Source organism: Gadus chalcogrammus, chromosome 5, assembly GCF_026213295.1.
Source record: "Gadus chalcogrammus isolate NIFS_2021 chromosome 5, NIFS_Gcha_1.0, whole genome shotgun sequence".
NCBI lineage: Eukaryota > Metazoa > Chordata > Actinopteri > Gadiformes > Gadidae > Gadus > Gadus chalcogrammus.
This window is the reverse complement of record NC_079416.1, coordinates 17348788-17366630: the sequence shown is the minus strand read 5'-3', so window position 1 is coordinate 17366630 and position 17843 is coordinate 17348788. Positions and strand designations below refer to the sequence as shown.

The 17843-nt window shown below is 44.0% G+C and overlaps 2 protein-coding genes across 2 annotated transcripts; one reads left to right on the top strand and one right to left on the bottom strand.

Annotated features, from left to right (window-relative positions):
- The first annotated feature begins 16 nt into the window (after positions 1–16).
- Positions 17–12014, top strand: LOC130382586 (ribosome quality control complex subunit NEMF-like). Its single transcript, XM_056590418.1, has 32 exons — positions 17–234; positions 345–413; positions 563–665; positions 800–925; positions 1256–1404; positions 1726–1793; positions 1936–2025; positions 2234–2304; positions 2433–2503; positions 2616–2691; positions 2877–3017; positions 3323–3531; positions 4280–4462; positions 4556–4619; positions 4750–4838; positions 4933–5036; positions 5129–5191; positions 5497–5609; positions 6642–6699; positions 6795–6853; positions 7676–7796; positions 8132–8384; positions 8742–8784; positions 9246–9295; positions 9540–9699; positions 9882–9959; positions 10295–10468; positions 10876–10911; positions 11098–11204; positions 11289–11332; positions 11424–11503; positions 11736–12014. The coding sequence occupies exons 1-32, from the start codon at positions 176–178 to the stop codon at positions 11811–11813; spliced, it is 3189 nt and encodes a 1062-aa protein (XP_056446393.1). The 5' UTR covers positions 17–175; the 3' UTR covers positions 11814–12014.
- A 35-nt stretch (positions 12015–12049) lies between these two features.
- Positions 12050–17449, bottom strand: LOC130382590 (kelch domain-containing protein 2-like). Its single transcript, XM_056590422.1, has 14 exons — positions 17356–17449; positions 16585–16958; positions 16383–16462; positions 16178–16295; positions 15884–15996; positions 15289–15373; positions 15067–15150; positions 14711–14791; positions 14569–14627; positions 14168–14277; positions 13695–13767; positions 13275–13362; positions 13134–13186; positions 12050–12779 (listed from the first exon to the last, which is right to left on the bottom strand). Exons 2-14 carry the CDS (start codon positions 16837–16839, stop codon positions 12656–12658), a joined length of 1323 nt encoding a protein of 440 aa, XP_056446397.1. The 5' UTR covers positions 16840–16958; positions 17356–17449; the 3' UTR covers positions 12050–12655.
- Between the last annotated feature and the right edge of the window lie 394 nt (positions 17450–17843).

Genomic DNA, 17843 nt, shown 5'->3' with positions numbered 1-17843 from the left:
CATCAGGCTTTCCGTAGTATAGGGGCTACTGCGCATGTGTAGTATTCGCCTGCGCGTTGCTTTGGTGCAAGACATGAGCAGGGCTTGAAATGTTTACCTTATGTTTTGCTTGTAGTATATAGATATCTTCTCAATAGTTCGTTGTCTTTTAATCGCAACTAGAAACAAAATCAAGATGAAAACGAGATTCAATACCGTGGACATTAGGGCAGTCATTGCTGAGATAAATGCCAAGTAAGTTATGACACTTTATGCTAACACCTTCACTGCTATCTGTGACCAAATGAACATGACTAAAAGTTATGAAACAAATTTTCATGTTAATATACTTACTTATTTTGCAGCTACCTTGGCATGAGAGTCAACAATGTCTATGACATCGACACTAAGACGTATCTCATCCGCCTGCAAAAGTAAGGTTCATCCCATGTCAATGTTTGTGCTAAAGGTCCTTTTTGTGTTCTTGATAGAGATATGGCTTTACAAGCTTGGAGGCCTATGCGTCACCTTTGATAAATGTAACGGGATACTTCATAACAATCTACGTGTTTCTGTTTGTCAGGCCTGATACCAAAGCTATTCTTTTGGTTGAGTCCGGAGTTCGCATTCACTCTACAGACTTTGAATGGCCCAAAAATAACATGCCTTCTGGCTTTGCTATGAAGGTAAGGTTCCTCTATTTTTGAAGTCAAAAAGAATGTCTCTGTGTTGTTTTGATACATTATTTTGAGTCAAACCATGTCTCCTTATTTGACTGAAGTATTCAGTTTGTTGAGATGTTTTTTTTCCCCCTGTTTAGTGCCGAAAGCACCTAAAGTCAAGGCGCTTGACACAGGTGAAGCAGCTTGGAATTGACCGCATTGTTGACATCCAGTTTGGCTCAGACGAGGCTGCTTACCACTTAATCGTGGAACTCTATGACAGGGTACGATTGCAATTTTTTCTCTATTTTCTTTCATTACATAGGCTATGTATTTGTATATCCTTTTTATATTTGTCTAAATGAGTCATGCTTGTGTTTTTGTTATTTGTACCTTTTATTCCTGGTGGGGCCTCTTGGACCAGATCAACTTTGTAAATAAGAAACTGTTCTTAATGTTTTATTTGGAAAAATAAAGGTTAAATAAAATAAATAAAAACAAAGATGTATAAATCTCATAGAAACGGCATGGGTTATACATGAAGCACAATGTCATGATGTGCTCATTTCAGTACCCTTCATTGAAATATAACCTGGTTCACCAAAACCTTATAGGGCAACATAATCTTGGCAGACCATGAATACACCATCCTAAATCTGCTGCGGTTCCGCACTGCTGAGGTGGAGGATGTGAAGATCGCAGTGAGAGAACGGTATCCTGTGGAGAATGCGCGCCCGCCGGAGCCTCTGATCAGCCTGGAGAGGTAATGAGAGGCTCTTGTGGCTGAGGGGACTAATTTGAATCCATAAGTTTTCATTCGATTTTCCATCGCACTTTCCAACCCATTTACACAGTGTTCGTGTTCGCACTTGGACATTTTTTGTCGTTGCATACAATATATTTATTGTATGCTTGATTGATCTCAGACTCACTTGTTGCTTTGGACAAACATGTGAATTACTAAATGTGTTATAGTATCCACAGTCTTCATTCCATCGCTTGCAGTCTGTCTGGACGATGTATCAACCACTAGGCTGTTTATGTGGATGTTGTGCCATGATCAAACAACCTTTTGGTCACATAGACTGAGTGAAGTCCTCTCGAAAGCAACCCATGGAGACCAAGTGAAACGGGTCCTTAATCCCCACCTTCGTGAGTAGACTAAAAACACTGTGATATCCCTCATATCACAATCTTAGAATATTTAATAATATGTAACATAAAATAAATCGTAGTCAAATGAGTTGAACTCTATTATTTGTGACTGTTTTATGTCTATTTTATCTGTCCTCAGCCTATGGAGCCACTCTGATAGAGCACTGTTTGATAGAGGTGGGTCTATCAGGGGCAGTGAAAGTGGACAGCCAAGCACACGCTGCTCAAGGTATGAGCTGGTGTTCCCAACCAGAAACATTTAAGTTAAGACAACATTTCAGTTAAGACAGGGGTGAAAATGCCACCTGACTTCCATATGTCAAGGCCTTTTTAGGTTTTCTTATGTTTGGCAATTAGTGCATTGTTTGACTGTCCATCATTGCTGGCACAGAATATATAGATCACCCATAACCCCCCCCCCCCTTTTTTTTTAATAGCCCCAAAGATCCTGGAAGCCCTGCAGATGGCTGAAACATACATGGAGAAAACTGAAAGCTTCGAAGGAAAAGTAAGACAACCAACTCGTATTGCTCTGTATTGCTGTTTGAAAAGTGCATCTGGTTCCTAAATAACATAGTGTCCTTTTTTTTTCAAAGTCTCCTATAACATAGTCTCCTTTGTGATTTAAAATTGAAGGGTTACATCATTCAAAAGAGTGAGAAGAAGCCAAGCTTAGCTGCAGACAAACCCTGCGAAGAACTGCTCACGTAAGCTCAGTTGTGGTTTATATTTGATGTTGAATAATATGCTGTTGGTTTATATGCTGAGTTTACTTAACCTTAGTAATCAAAAAAAGTGAGTAATATTTTCTTCTTGCAGGTATGAAGAGTTTCATCCATTCCTATTTGCTCAGAATACAAAGGGCCCACATTTGGAGTTTGACACATTTGACAAGGTATGTATGCAATATTTGACGTTGTCTTATTTCTTGAAAAATGTACTTCATATGGAGACGAAGTAAGGTAGTTGTATACATATCAGTATACATAGTAATGGTACATTGTAGTATTTATCTGTCGAATACGAAAATATTACAACCTGCTTTTGAGACTAAAGTGGCCTGATATTCTTCCCCAACAGGCAGTGGATGAGTTCTACTCTAAGATGGAGGGCCAGAGGATCGACATGAAGGCCCTGCACCAGGAGAAGCAGGCCATGAAGAAGCTGGACAACGTTAAGAAGGACCATGAGCACAGGCTGGTGGCTCTGCACCAAGCCCAGGTCCGTCAACACGTGCCCTGCCCTGTTAACAGACTCCTACGCACCGACTCCTAGAATGTCATGTTCTACAACATCAACTCCTAGATATCATAATGTTAACGGAAGTTTATGGATTGATATCAATGGTGATGACACTAATGCTAAGTGGAGCATCCAACCTTGTGGCCAATTGTTCCAACTTAAAATGTCATTTTTCCACATGTATATTTTGTAGTGTCTGTCCCAACTTTCAACAGAAAACCCCTAACCCTAACCCTGTTATGCTCCCCACAAGCTCATCTGCGTATCCCCTCCGTGTGCTGCAGGAGGTGGACAGGGTGAAGGGGGAGCTGGTGGAGATGAACCTGGCGGTGGTGGAGCGGGCCCTCCAGGTGGTCCGCAGCGCCCTGGCCAACCAGGTGGACTGGGCCGAGATCGGCCTCATCGTCAAGGAGGCGCAGGAGGCTGGGGACCCCGTGGCCTGTGCCATCAAGGAGCTGAAGCTGCAGACCAACCACATCACCATGCTGTTGAAGTAAGACCGTTTTCCCCGCACGCGTGTGCCGGTTTGGCTCGACTCGGGTTTGACAGCACGGCTGGGGTCTGCGTCCCCATTACAACAGGGCTACCCGCTTGAATGTGTTTCTTTAACCGATCAAGCGTTTGTCTTGAGTAGATGAAGTTTAAAAGCAGCGCCCTCTTTAGTTAAATTTACTTCCGGACTTTATAACATTTTTTGGTAGTTGTCCCATGGATTTTCAGGCTGTTTTTACCTTTATTTTCTTGGCGGCTACCGCTTATTGCTTCAGCTTTATGTAATATAATTTATGATTTGTAAATAATCCCAATTTATATTGAATTGAGTCAATCAGAAAAGTTTGTAGTCTAAGCTGTTGGTCGACGGTGCTCTTTAAAGTTCCAGATGAGCCCCATTGTTTCGTATGTATGTATGTATGTATACAAATACATACATGTATATGTGTTGGTTTCCCTTTCATTTGTTTCTGTGTGGGTCAATGTGTTGATTAGTCATTAGTCATAGTCAAGGCTAGTGGGAGACCAGTTGCCACCACAATCCTAGCAACATAGATTTGAGTTGTCATAAGTAATACGTTGTGTGTATTTAATACAATTATCCGTTAATGATTTGTTCAACTACATTTTTATGTGTATTTAGGTTATTAGAAAGGGAAGTGGGCAATTGCATTTTCCAGAAAGTGAACCGCATATTGTATCACTGCTAGTTGTATAATATACCCACCCCTCTCCTCATTCCCTGTAAGGAACCCCTATGTTGTGGAAGACGACCAAGAGGCAGACGAGGAGGAGGAAGAGGTGGCAGAGAAGAAGGTCCAGAAGGGGAAGAAGAACAAGAGGGACAAAGGGCCGGCCACCAAGCTACAGAAGGACAAGCCCATGCTGGTGGACGTGGACCTCAGCCTGTCGGCCTACGCCAACGCTAAGAAGTATGTCTGGACGCGGACGTCGTCATGGCAACCACGCGGATCGCGTGAGGGATGGAGGAGGGAATGAATGTTTTTTTTTCCCCCCGTTTTCAGGTATTACGACCACAAAAGGACGGCAGCGAAGAAGGAGCAGAAAACGGTTGAGGCAGCAGAAAAGGTGAATGATGTCAAACAAATGGAAGGCAATGTTTTTACAATTCATGTCAACTTCTTATCCTTTAAAATGTCATTGAATGTTTGAGATTCGACGAATACCTTATCATATTGTTCTTTTTTTCTGTTTGAAGGCTTTTAAATCAGCAGAAAAAAAGACCAAGAAGACCCTCAAGGAGGTCCAGACGGTGACCACCATTCAGAAAGCCAGGAAGGTCTACTGGTGAGCTCACCTTGACGACAGAATGAGGGAGAGGATCGAGTCAGGCTGCGGGCTCTTTTTGTTTAATCGTTCGTCCTGCCTGTTCTCTTCTAAGGTTCGAGAAGTTCCTGTGGTTCATCAGCTCTGAGAACTACCTGGTGATCGCAGGAAGAGACCAGCAGCAGAACGAGATGATCGTCAAACGCTACCTGAGGGCTGGTATGAAATGCCCCAGACTCTTAATCATTATTAATGCTAATATCTCTACGGGATAAACCCAACGGCAAACATGGACCTTCTTCTGTTGCTAGGTGACATCTATGTTCATGCTGATCTCCATGGAGCAACGAGCTGTGTCATCAAAAATCCATCAGGTAGACCCGCCCTTACAGAGCTCCCTTTCAAAAAATTGCTATGTTACTCTTCCTGATTGGCTGAAATTGTGCTTAAGGATATCATTAGCCACTTAAATGTGGGAATAAAAAAAATAATCTTTAATTTGAAGTGTCCAATTTTAGTATTCCTTCTTCTTCTTCTTCTTCTTCTTCTTCTTCTTCTTCTTCTTCTTCTTCTTCTTCTTCTTCTTCTTCAAAAAAAAAAAAAAGCTTTCTGTAACTTCCTTATACTTTATTTGTTGTACTCATATTGACTTCTTCCACCGTTTTCCTCCGTGCTCCAGGGATTCCTATCCCCCCTCGTAGCCTGACGGAGGCTGGTACTATGGCTGTGTGCTACAGCGCCGCCTGGGACGCCAAGGTCATCACCAGCGCCTGGTGGGTCCACCACCACCAGGTGAGACCCCCTCCTTCACCACGGTTGTAGCGTTGAGGTCGTTTGGGGTTTGGTTATGTCAGGCTGCTTTTAAAGGACACTATTTCACCACCAGGTTTAAGTGTGACTAGGGGTGTGTTCGAAACCGCCTACTTGCTTACTGCTTACTACCTACTAAATATTTGGCTTACTTCTCGAATCCTTAAATAATGATTGAGTAATCCATTTGAGTAATCGACGTTCAGAAGACCGTCCTTACTTAACCACCTCAGATGACGTGAATCAAATGACGTGTCAATAACCTACCGGCCGGGCGCCGTTAATAAATATTATAAATAAATATATAAACGTCACATTTAACGTCACAGTACACCTTCAACCTAAGGATTTGCGGTGATATGTTAAAACAATTATTAAACAATTATTAAAAGCACTGCTGCTGCGGCTCCCCGTTTAGCGCCATTGCTTCCACTGTTCTTTTCAATAGACGCAGTGCATTCTGGGGCGGTTGAGTACGTCTAGTAAGCTAGCGATGCTTACTCAAAATCTTTCCGGAAGTAGAAGACATTCGGATACTACTCGCTTACCTAAACTCGCTTACTAAGTTCTCGCTTACTCAATTTGACGTCATAGTTAGTAGGAGTAGTAAGCAAGTACGCGGTTTCGAACACACCCCAGCTCTTACAAGCCACTTCAAAGCGTGAGTGTCGACCTAGATGTATGATTGTTGCTGCAGTCCAAGGGGTTGGCTGGTAGACCGATCCATCGAGCAGTGGACACTCCCACATGTTGAGTGTGATGGTTAATCACACTGGCACCTGGTGGTAAAATAGGGGCTCTTTAAGGAGATGCATACATGTTGTTTTTCCACTTTTAATTGGTAATCACTAAGTTTGAGGCCTGACTCTTTGTATTGCGAGGCGTTTGAGTTTATGTATAGATGGGTTCTAGGGTTCAACGTATAGCTGCTCCAGATGCACATACAGTATCAAACAGTGTTAGTATGGCACTGCTCATATTATCCTTTTTTTTTTACGATCTTACGACGGGCAGGTCTCCAAAACGGCTCCCACTGGAGAGTATCTGACTACTGGAAGTTTTATGATCAGAGGTATATGTCCGGCAATCTCTTCATCTCTATCTATACTTCTAATATGCGCTTCTAGTGAAAGGGGAAAGTGAGGCTAAACATGTGTTCATCCACAGGGAAGAAGAACTACATGCCACCGTCATATTTAATGATGGGCTTCAGCTTCGTCTTCAAGGTAAATCCCGCCTGCAAGCACAAAGAATATTCTGTGTGTGTGTGTGTGCTATTCTCTCTGTGTGTCTTTTCTCTTTGTGTCTATTCTCTCTGTGTCTTTTCTCTTTGTGTCTATTCTCTCTGTGTATTCTGTGTTTATATTATCTGTGTCTATTCAGTGTGTTTCTATTCCGTGTCTGTTCTCTGTGTGTTTATTGTCTCTCTGTTGGTCTATTCTCTCAGTGTCTATTCTCTCTGTGTTTCTATTCTCTCTGTCCATTCTCTCTCTGTGGGTCTATTCTCTCTGTCCATTCTCTCTCTGTGGTTCTATTCTCTCTGTTTATTCTCTCTGTGGGTCTATTCTCTCTGTCCATTCTCTCTCTGTGGTTCTATTCTCTCTGTTTATTCTCTCTGTGGGTCTATTCTCTCTGTCCATTCTCTCTCTGTGTTTCTATTCTCTCTGTCCATTCTCTCTCTGTGGGTCTATTCTCTCTGTCCATTCTCTCTCTGTGGTTCTATTCTCTCTGTCTATTCTCTCTGTGGTTCTATTCTCTCTGTCCATTCTCTCTCTGTGGTTCTATTCTCTCTGTCTATTCTCTGTGGTTCTATTCTCTCTGTCCATTCTCTCTCTGTGGTTCTATTCTCTCTGTCCATTCTCTCTCTGTGGTTCTATTCTCTCTGTCTATTCTCTCTGTGGTTCTATTCTCTCTGTATATTCTCTCTCTGTGGTTCTATTCTCTCTGTCTATTCTCTCTGTGGGTCTATTCTTGCTGTCCATTCTCTGCCAACTGCTGCACAAGCCCCATCAGAACCCATGTCTCCGTGCCCCCCTTGTGCCCCTCAGGTGGACGAGCAGAGTGTGTTCAGGCACCGAGGGGAGAGGAAGGTGAAGACCGTCGAGGAGGACATGGAGGCGGAGACGTCCAGTGCGGCGGAACTGCTGGAGGATGGGGAGGAGTTGATCGGTAAGGGCCGCAACCAGGGGCAACGCAGGGGTCCCCAAAGCTCTCTGGTTCCTAGCATAGCGATACGGGGGCCTTAGCCAAGGAGTTGGACTCTTATTGACCCTCTGTTGTCAATAATGTTAATTCACTTTTTTTTGTACTATTACTGTCTTTTAACATTTGTCTTTTTATTTGATGTTGTATTTTCTATCTTCTATCTTTCATTTTACATCTTTGAATGCCAATGGGAAACCAATTATCTTTGGGATCAATTAAGTGTTAATTAATTAAGAAACGGGCACAGATTTCCCCCATGAACTCATCATAAGCTGTCTCTGCTCCTTGCCTCTTTCTAGGGGACGACAGCAGCAACGAAGGAGAGGGGGAGGAGGGAGGAGAAGGAGAGAAGATGGGAGAGGCAGCTCCCAAAGAGCTTCCACTTATCCCTGAGGAGGAGAAGGAGGGCGTCAAGGAGGAGGAGGAGGAGGCGGAGGAGGAAGAAGAGGAAGAGGAGGAGGAGGGGGAGGGAGTAGTGGAAGTCGAGGAGAATGAAGACGACATCTGCTTTCCAGACACCACCATATCCCTCTCCCACTTACAGCCTGGCAGGTGCGCTTCACTGGTGTAGCTTAGGCCCAATCCTATTTCTACCCCTTACCCCTTCCCCTTCCCCCTTCCCCTTACCCCTTCAAAACAAGGGGGAGGGGGAAGGGGAAGGGGTAAGGGGTAGAAATGGGATTGGGGCTTAGTCTCAACGTGGGGAAATGTAATGTAAAATGCATCTTTGTACAAAGTACACCCAAACCAGGTGGCTAGCCCCTACCAGCTATTTAAGTAGAGGGAATTATACTGTACTTTATCTATCACTGATGGGTTATAAGGGTGTCGAAGCCTTGAGTAATGACATTTTTTCCCTTTTGGATATCATTTTTTCTTAACATATTTGTTATGTTTTGTCCCTGCCAGGCCTGCTGCTCTTGCCATTTTCCCAAAGGAAGAGACCATCCAGGTGATTGGTGACCTTTTATCTCAGTCATAAATCCCTAAACGTTCATTTATACCTAACATAATATAAAATATTGCATTAGATGGCACCGTAACAATAGCATGAGTTTTTTTTCTACTGCCTTTAACTAACCACTAACCTTATTGGGCTGGAACCCTATTTTTAGGTCAGATTAATGCATCCAAGACTTTCATCTGCTTCCACAATACACATCATTGAGTTTGATTAGTGGTAAATGGCTTATGTGTTGTTTGAATCTTTACTCTCTTTGTGTGCATATATCATATTTTTATGAGACCGTTCAAATCTTTTTAATTATGTTTTAGTCAATCTACCATCAAATCTATCTTTTTATAAGTCAGTTGTCTCCCGCGACCTAATAATGTGCACATCAGGCGACATTGAGTGGGGTCCCGAGTCCGACCCCAAGGTTAGGAACCACTGGTCTAAATGTTTGTCTCCAGGTTGATGCGGATGCCATGGGGAGAAAGCACATGACCGCCAAGCAGAGAAGGTGAGCTATTGGAACGCAAACAAGACACCGAACACGGCCAATTAACCATGATGCATAAACACTGACCATTCCTGACCAACTCCTACAATCAGGCTTTACTCCAGAAATATTGTTGGTGGTTGGTTGTCAGAATGTATAAGGCGACATGTTTATGAACATGTCTTTGGTCAGATTTGCGTATAGAAACAGTGGTTTATGAAACGGCTCATTAGGTTGTTTTTGTTTCCTCTCTGTTTGCCATCAGGGAAGAGAAGAAGAAGAAGCAGAAGGAGGGTGAGGCTAAGGGCGAGGAGGAGGAGAAGAAAACAGACAGTTTGCCTGCTGTCCGGGCCACCAGCCAGGAGAATAAGGGAGGAGGAGGAGCTACAGCATTCACCCAGGAACCCCCCAAGAGGGGTCAAAAGGTCAGAGCGAAACATTAAGTTCCGGTGAAGAGAGTACGTAGAGCGGAACGTACGATTCAAGGTTGTGTGGTTTCTTGTCGTGAGTACTGTGTCTTTCCTAGTTTTTTTTCAGATGACAGTGGAATGATACAAAATGAAAGTAACAATTGTTTTACCCCCTCCCTTGTGTCATGCATTTTTAGAACAAGCTCAAGAAGATCAAGGATAAGTACCGGGACCAGGATGAAGAGGACAAGGAGCTGATGATGAAGCTGCTGGGGGTGAGAGCCACACCCAAATAGTGTATGGGTTTCCCACAGCACTTTACAGCTTAGGAGGCCGCCCAAGCAACACACGCCTGCCGCCTTAACTAAGACGACCCCGCCCAATCTCCTTAACCTACACATTTTCTGCGGGAAACCCTTATTTACAAATTTAGCTACACGTTATCATTTTAAGTTAACATAAAACCCTTCATCCTTTTGTATGGACAAAATATTTCTAAATTGTTAACATGTTATAACAGCAGTCCCAAAAAGTGTCTGAAGCCTGAATCAGTCCCAGGTTCACGTCGATGGCGACATGTGTTAACGTAACCACTTTGGGTCGTCGCCAGTCCGCTGGCTCCGCCAAGGAGGAGAAGGAGAAGGGCAAGAAGGGCAAGAAGGGGAAAGAGGAGCCGGTCAAAAGAGGACCCCAGAAACCCCGCGTGGCGGCGCCCCCAGTGAGGATAGAGGTTTGTGCTGAGGGGGAGGACCCAGGAGAGCCCCCCGCCGAACCAGAGGACAAGGTGAGGGACGACCCCCCGGCCCCCCTTGAGGATCCTCGACTCAAGTAAAGGGGACATACGCGACCACCCGGTGTGAGGGTGACTAACCATCACAAGCCCTTCTGAAGATCGGCCTCTTCTGACATCACAAGTGGGCGTGTGTGTGTGCTGGATAGATCGGCCTACCAGCCCGCCCATTGGACTGTATCAAACGTTGCTCATCGACCCGTCATCTCGGTGGACGACACGCCCACTTGTGATGTCAGAGGAGGCGGATTTTCAAATGGCTTGTAGCGGCTTATCGCACTCACACCAGGTGGTGTAATATGTCACCTTTTAAAATGTGTTGAATGCTTTCAACGACATTCAGAGTAAAGTTCTGCTTTCCATATGAGAATTAAAAGATTTGTGTGGTGACGCTCTTGCAGGACGATGAGGTGGACCAGGATAACCCTGGAGCAGAGGTGGGTTTCCCCTCAGTTTCCTGTACTTAAGTCAAACCCACAGAAAGCATGACGTACTCACGGTTGATATCCCTGTACTCTGCATAAATGGGAAATGTTTATTGTAGTCGCGTAGATCGATCTTCATGTAATGCTGTCTGGTGTCTTCTCTGACTGTGTGTGTGTACTTGTTTGGTGTGTGACCAGGAAGCAGAGAACCTCCTCACCTCTCTGACTGGCCAGCCCCATGCAGAGGACGTGCTGCTGTTTGCCGTGCCCGTCTGTGCACCCTACACCGCCCTCTCCAACTACAAGTATGTCGTACTCTACCGGACGACACTTTAGCATACGGAGAGATGTTCACATTTATTTTATAATCCTTTGATGTTTGTCTGCAGGCATAAGGTGAAATTGACGCCAGGCGCTCAAAAGAAGGGCAAAGGTAGGGATCAGTTCTTTGTTGTTTCTGAATGATTTTTGGACTTTGAGTGCAATATATAAATTACAACCCCTTGGATGCGGTGATCTTTCAGCTGCGCGCACTGCAGTCCTCAGCTTCATGAAAGCCAGGGAGGTCACAGTGAGAGAGAAGGACCTGTTCCGCAGCGTCAAGGTTGGTTTGAAGACTACTTCCAGTTTTAAACATAAAAAATAATAATATTCTAAACACTTGCTAAAAGGATTTTACTTTAAGCCCTTTTTCTTGAACAGGAATAGACAGATTGCAGGTCTTTACAGTATATGCCAGTTTGCTCTTTGTTGTATTTACACTCCTTTTTAATTAAGATGAAACTTTAGTGGTCTCTAAGTAAGGGTTCTTGTAACCGGGATACTGTGTGTTGCAGGATACGGACCTGTCAAGGAACATGCCTGGCAAAGTTAAAGTATCTGCACCAAACCTACTGGCGGCCAAGAGGAAATGAGAATCAAAAGGAGAATTTTGATCAGTTTGAGCCTTGAGTATTTTAATTGTAATTTATAGAGGATAGATAAACAGACTGGTTGGTTTCTTTTAGACCCCGAGGGTCAGCTTTCATTTTTTTTTTAATCTGATATGGAATGTGTGTTCTTTTCAAATAAAAACATGCATAAATTAACAATACAAAATCGTTTGAGTTTATTTTTTTCTCGACTACAACATTTTAAATAGGTTTTATACAATGTGTTCTGCATTGTAGTTATGATACCAAAGAGAGAACCGAGGAAGTTTCAGTGCAACATGGCCCAACGTAAACTACCTACCAAGCTACATAATTCCCACATGAAATGCTACAAGAGCCTTTTGAAAACAAGTTAAGGGATTAAGCTGTATTCAATAACTTCTAAGATGGCAAAATGCCTTTTAAACACAAGCACAAACCACATTGCAAAATAATATAAATTACAATATATACAAGATTAACATGCTCAGTACTTTACTGTCACCAAAAAGCAATATTATTGCAATTATTGATTACAATTTTAGCTTTAAAGGGACGCTTCATTCTGAATAACAGTTGAAACCATTAATTTAAATCTCGACCATCGCAATGCAAATACTTTTACAAGCTGCATTGACGGTCTCTGAAGCACATCGAATAGCCAGCGGTCTATGGGTGCCTCAAGGATTGTTACAGACAATTTTTGAGGGATAGAATTATCGAATTTGGTATGTGCCCCACTGGTGTGGAAGTAAGTACATGCTATGGCAGGCATTTATGGGTATGCGCACAGAATTGCAATCTTTATCAGATGTGGAGGGGTGGCTGGGCGGCGTGTTCCTGGACTATGAGCCGGGGGTGTTCACACGGCCCACTCTCTGCTGGAGGTTGTGCAGCAGGTGCTTGGGCAGGCAGTCCCAGGAGCCGGCCAGACGCTCCCTGTGCGTGAGAGCCACCTGCATGCAGTACCTGGAGGACAGAAGGACGGACGCACCTCTTGTAAGGAGACGTGTTGATTGACTGATGTTTTTGGAGTTTATAATAAAACCAAGTTTGCAGTTGACATTAATAACATCAAATATAAGCTTGACAGCCTGGGGAGGAGACCTCTGGGAAGACCCAGGACTGGGTGGAGAGATTATGTCTCAACAACACTGGTCTGGGAACGCCGTGGGATTCCCCAGTCAGAGCTGGTCAATGTGGCCCCAGGAAAGGGAAGTCTGGGGTCCCCTGCTAGAACTGCTACGCGACCCCGGATAAGCGGTTTTGAAGATTATGAGGATGACTTAAATAGCCCAAAGAAAGGGACGAAAATCAACTCACCGAAGAAGCGATTTTGGTTGCACGTTGAAGATCAGCAGCTCATTGCTGTGGGCCTGTTTGATTGAAACACATACCGTTATAAAAGGGACTATGTCCGACGGATTTCATGTGGCGTTAGGCAGAATGTTCAGCTCAACTCACAGCTCTTTGATGCGATAGCAGGTTGTTAGCACAGCCTCCGAACACAAACACCTCCCCGTCTGCACCCGAACACGCCGTGTGCCAAAGCCTGGGCGATGCAGAGACACATCAACACGATGGATCATACAGGCACACCAATACAATCACCACATCCCAATATCTATAAATTGTCTAAAAAGATGAATTGGACAATTCATTGAAATGCATTAGAGCAAAACTGAAATACATCCAATACAAAACTAACACTTATATACAGTTTGACAGACCCAAAAGCAATACCCATTATCTCCCATCTACAAGTCGGTCGAAACCCAGGAACAAAAAGTGTATAGTATAATCAGAAAACCTGCCCTTGTCAAACATCCTTTCCGTCTCACATGCTGTATCCACACACAAACCGACACACCCCCAGAAGCTCACCTGGGGCTCTCTGTGTGATTGTGTGTGAAAGGCTTCCACTCGTTCTTACTGGCACAGTAAAGCCATCCGTCACCTGGGGAATACACGTGGGTTAGTATCTCTAGGGAGTACAGCCAGTAGGAAGCTATATATATATACACAAGCAGCTCCTTAGTAAAGGCTTAGTTATGGTTCCACGTCAACGAAATGCAAAGGGCGTTTACGGACCAATTACATCCTTGCAGATCCTCCCTGCGTTCAACACAAGGGCCTGACGCGCGCCTCCCAAAAATTGTAACCTTGCGTCGATGCGATGCAGCAGCGAGGGCTCCGATTGGTCCGCTCACTAAAACCCGACGCAGAACCAAAAACAGGTTCACGACTGCGCCGGAGCGCCTGCGTGGTCACTGCGGCGCGTCGACGTGGAACCATAACCGTGCCTTTAGGTCGTCCACCTCGGGGGGACAAATCTCGTTCTCCGGGCTCTGACTCACTCAGTGTCTCCCTCTCCGTGGTGAAGCCCCCGAAGAGGAAGACGTGATCTTCTGACACGGGGGTGAAGGAGTGCCAGGACCGCCCCGAAGGACCCCCGGCGGGAACACTCCTGTGAGGTCACAGGGAGCAGACGAGGGAACAGGACGTGGGTCACTTTACAGGGTTTTAGCATATAATAATAATAAAAAAATAAAAGAAACCCTGAACTCATAAAGGGCCAGTCTGGCTGATTTTTCTGCTGACACGCAGCAAAGCACAAACGTAAAGTGCATCCGTCCATCAAGCCACTCCCATGTTATTCAATGAGCCACACCGACTGCAGAGCTCGGCTTTTTCGGCTCGGGTTTCCATTTATTCCGCCTGGCATTTATAATGTTCTCCTTTTCCGCTGATTGCTTACATCTCATGCCACTCCCAGGAGTCCATTTCGATGTAGTACAGGTCGTTTAGTCTGAAGTTCTGTGGACATGAAACACGCGTCACCGTCCATACAGCAGCTAAACGAGCATTCATATTCATACATCAAACCGACTATTTTGTACCTTGTATCGTCCTCCAAACACGTAGCCTCTGTTGCCCACCGTGGCACAGGCGTGGGCGGCCCTGGGAGACGGGGTGTTACCCTATGGGGGCAGAGGGGAGGGAGAGAGTTCAAAGAGCGGCATTTCAAATATACAACTTTGGGTACCCCCAGATTCCAGGAATGGTTTCAGGGGGGATGTCAAATGTTAGGCCGACGGCAAAACGATCTACATGGGTCTGTCGGAATGACCGACCCTCATCCACATTTTTTGAATTCTCCAGAGGTTTAGAAGCATTCTGGGGATTGTCGGGGCCTACCGCTCTTGAGAGATTAAGTATAGTCATGAAGACTGTGTGCACTTTAGAAGGTGTTCACCTTAGTTATGGGCTGGCTCCACGTGGACGTCTCCAGGTCCAGAATGTGGATGTGGTTATTCCAGCCTCGACTGGGGCTGTTCCACTAAAAAAAGCACAGAAATTTTAAAGCAAAAGCATGACCATGTTGGTATACTGTTTTTTAATTGAAGCATTTTTTTTTTTTATCTTTGTATTTTTTTTTATACAAAACATAGAACATGGTAATGGGTCAAACACTCACCCCCAATGACGAGGATACATCATATTCAAATGTTCCCCGATGCTGTCCTTGTGGTGCATAACCATAACCTCCGAAAAATATCAGCCTGTAAAAATCATGAGAAATTTAAAGAAATTCATTCTGAGACAGGGTTTTCAGCTCCCCGGCCTCCCCTTCAATTTAGCTTCAGCACAGGTGTGTTGCATCAACGCTGATCAGCAGGTGATTCAGTAAGCATAATCTGCCAATAACAGCTAACGCACGCAATAGCATACGTTTACATGTGTTATTTAACCTAGAGAAGGAGGCGTCTTTTGCAAACTAACCTAAAATAGATTTTTTTGTTTAAGTGAACGCCCGGTTTCAGCTCGAATTCAAACAAAAATAGGATTGGGCTGAGAGTTCTTGGAAGGAGGGGCTGCATTGTGTGTGAGAGCTATAATGAGCGATGTTGTATAGGAAATGCGACACAAACCCTGGCATACGAGAAGTGTCCAAATGGCATAGAATGCTGTGTTGATGATCATACAAGACATATAACCCAAAGAAAACTGCTTTGGGTTCACAGCCCCTTTAACGAATAAAAACAACACTGATCCCAGTCTCCAGTTCATACTTGTTCTTCTGGACCCAGCAACCCAGCTTATCCTTGCAAGACGGAGGGACTCCCTTCAGATCCTTCATTTCCTCCCAGATGAGGTGGGAGGCTCTAAGGTTCAGACAGAAGATCTGCACAGGAGGACATTACAGAATAGTAATATATTAGTAAGACAAGAGGTAGCACTGAATACAAGGCGTTAGGCTGAGTTACCAACAGCCCTGTCCTTTATTCCAGTTGGCTCAACAAGCAGTTCTATAAATCTGTATATTGTACCGAGACAGTAACACAGGGATAACATAGAGACAGTACCCTGTTGATGTTTCCCCTGGCATAGTGCCCTGCGAACAGATAGAGGACTCCGTTCACACACACCCCGCAGCTGCCAGACATCGATGTGAAGAGGTTACCTCCAGTTATACGCTTTGTCCTGTAAACAGATTATTCTTTTCAATAACAGCCATTTTGGTTCTGTATCCATTTGGATTGCAAGGTTAGGAATTTATTTTTATTTTACCATACTCCAGTCTCCATGTTGTATTCCCAGAGCTCATTCCTTGGCAAGTACAGGTCAAAGAATCCATGGTTGACAGCATTCTTGTTTGACCAAAAAGAATGATACATCATAACTATTCGAAAGTGGCTGCCAATGAGCAATATAGCTACATATGTCAAACAATAGTATGTGCTATTACATCTTCCAAATATAGGAAACTTACCTTGTAGCCACCCCAAACATACATGCAGTTTCTATCTACTACTGCTATATGGCCACTGCGTTCTGGAGGAGTGTCGACCTCAAAGTTCTCTGACTGTTCAGTTACAAGGGGATCATCGTCTTCTTCTTCAACGTCATCATCTTCTTCATCATCATCGACGTCATTTTCTACAATCCAATCAAATTCCTCATCTCCCTCCGATTCCTCATCTTCCTCCTCTCTTGCAGGCAAATCTTCGCCCATTTCCTCGTCCATCTCGGTCTTAAGTTGCGGGTTCAACAACTATGACTTGTGATTCCTTACTGGTCCGAAAGAAAAGGGTTTCGAACGGGTCAGGACACCCACTCGTGGGCGTCTATAAATGACGGAGCCACCTAGATAAGAAGGATAAAGAACAAAGACAAATTTTCTATGAGGTCCAATCTGCCATCTGGCTATAAATACTCAATATTGTTGCCCCAACTATTTGCACATTTCCTTGTTTACGGAATAATGAACGCATGATTAGCAGTTCACGAAGGAATTGCGTTTATCCAGACAGTATATTTATGTAGTTTTCATAAATATCCTGTCTGGCTAGTAAGGCAAGTTAGATAATTAGTATGAGCAGCTGTCCATCTGCGAACATACCATGGTTTATTATTTCAAAGCAAGCAAAGCATCCGTTTCAGGCTGACACGTTTGCCATTACATTAATACTGCACTGAATTGTATGAACTGCATTGTATGAACAATGTTCTATTAATAAACATTTTAAACGCATAGGCTTACCTTAGAAATATTTGTTTTTCTCTTCAATTTTCAATAGCAACACGCCATAAATGTGAGGTCGAGAAATTCCGGGGGCACGACCGGAAGTTGTAAACACGGACCCCCTTAATACGCCATTTTTGAAAGGTCAAAGCAAAAATTACCTTTCGGTCGTTCGGTATTATTTGCCACCGTCCAATATAACATGTTAGTAAGTAGACCAACTTAATTCTAACAGAATGAATCGGCTATTATAAACACTAATTCTTTCAACAAAAATGTATGCCAGTAGGCGGCGCCCATATCGTTCATTTTTCGAATCGCGGTCGGGGCGGGGCCAGAGTGGTTGCGTCTGTGTCAATATATGTGTTGTGTGTCAATTTTTATTTAGAACTATGAGAACTGGCTGTAATAACAAGGGAAAACAATGAGCCTTATTATTGATGTTCCTCAAAGGTCATTAAATATACATTCTAAAATATGTTTTTAAAAAGATTACTCAGCACTTG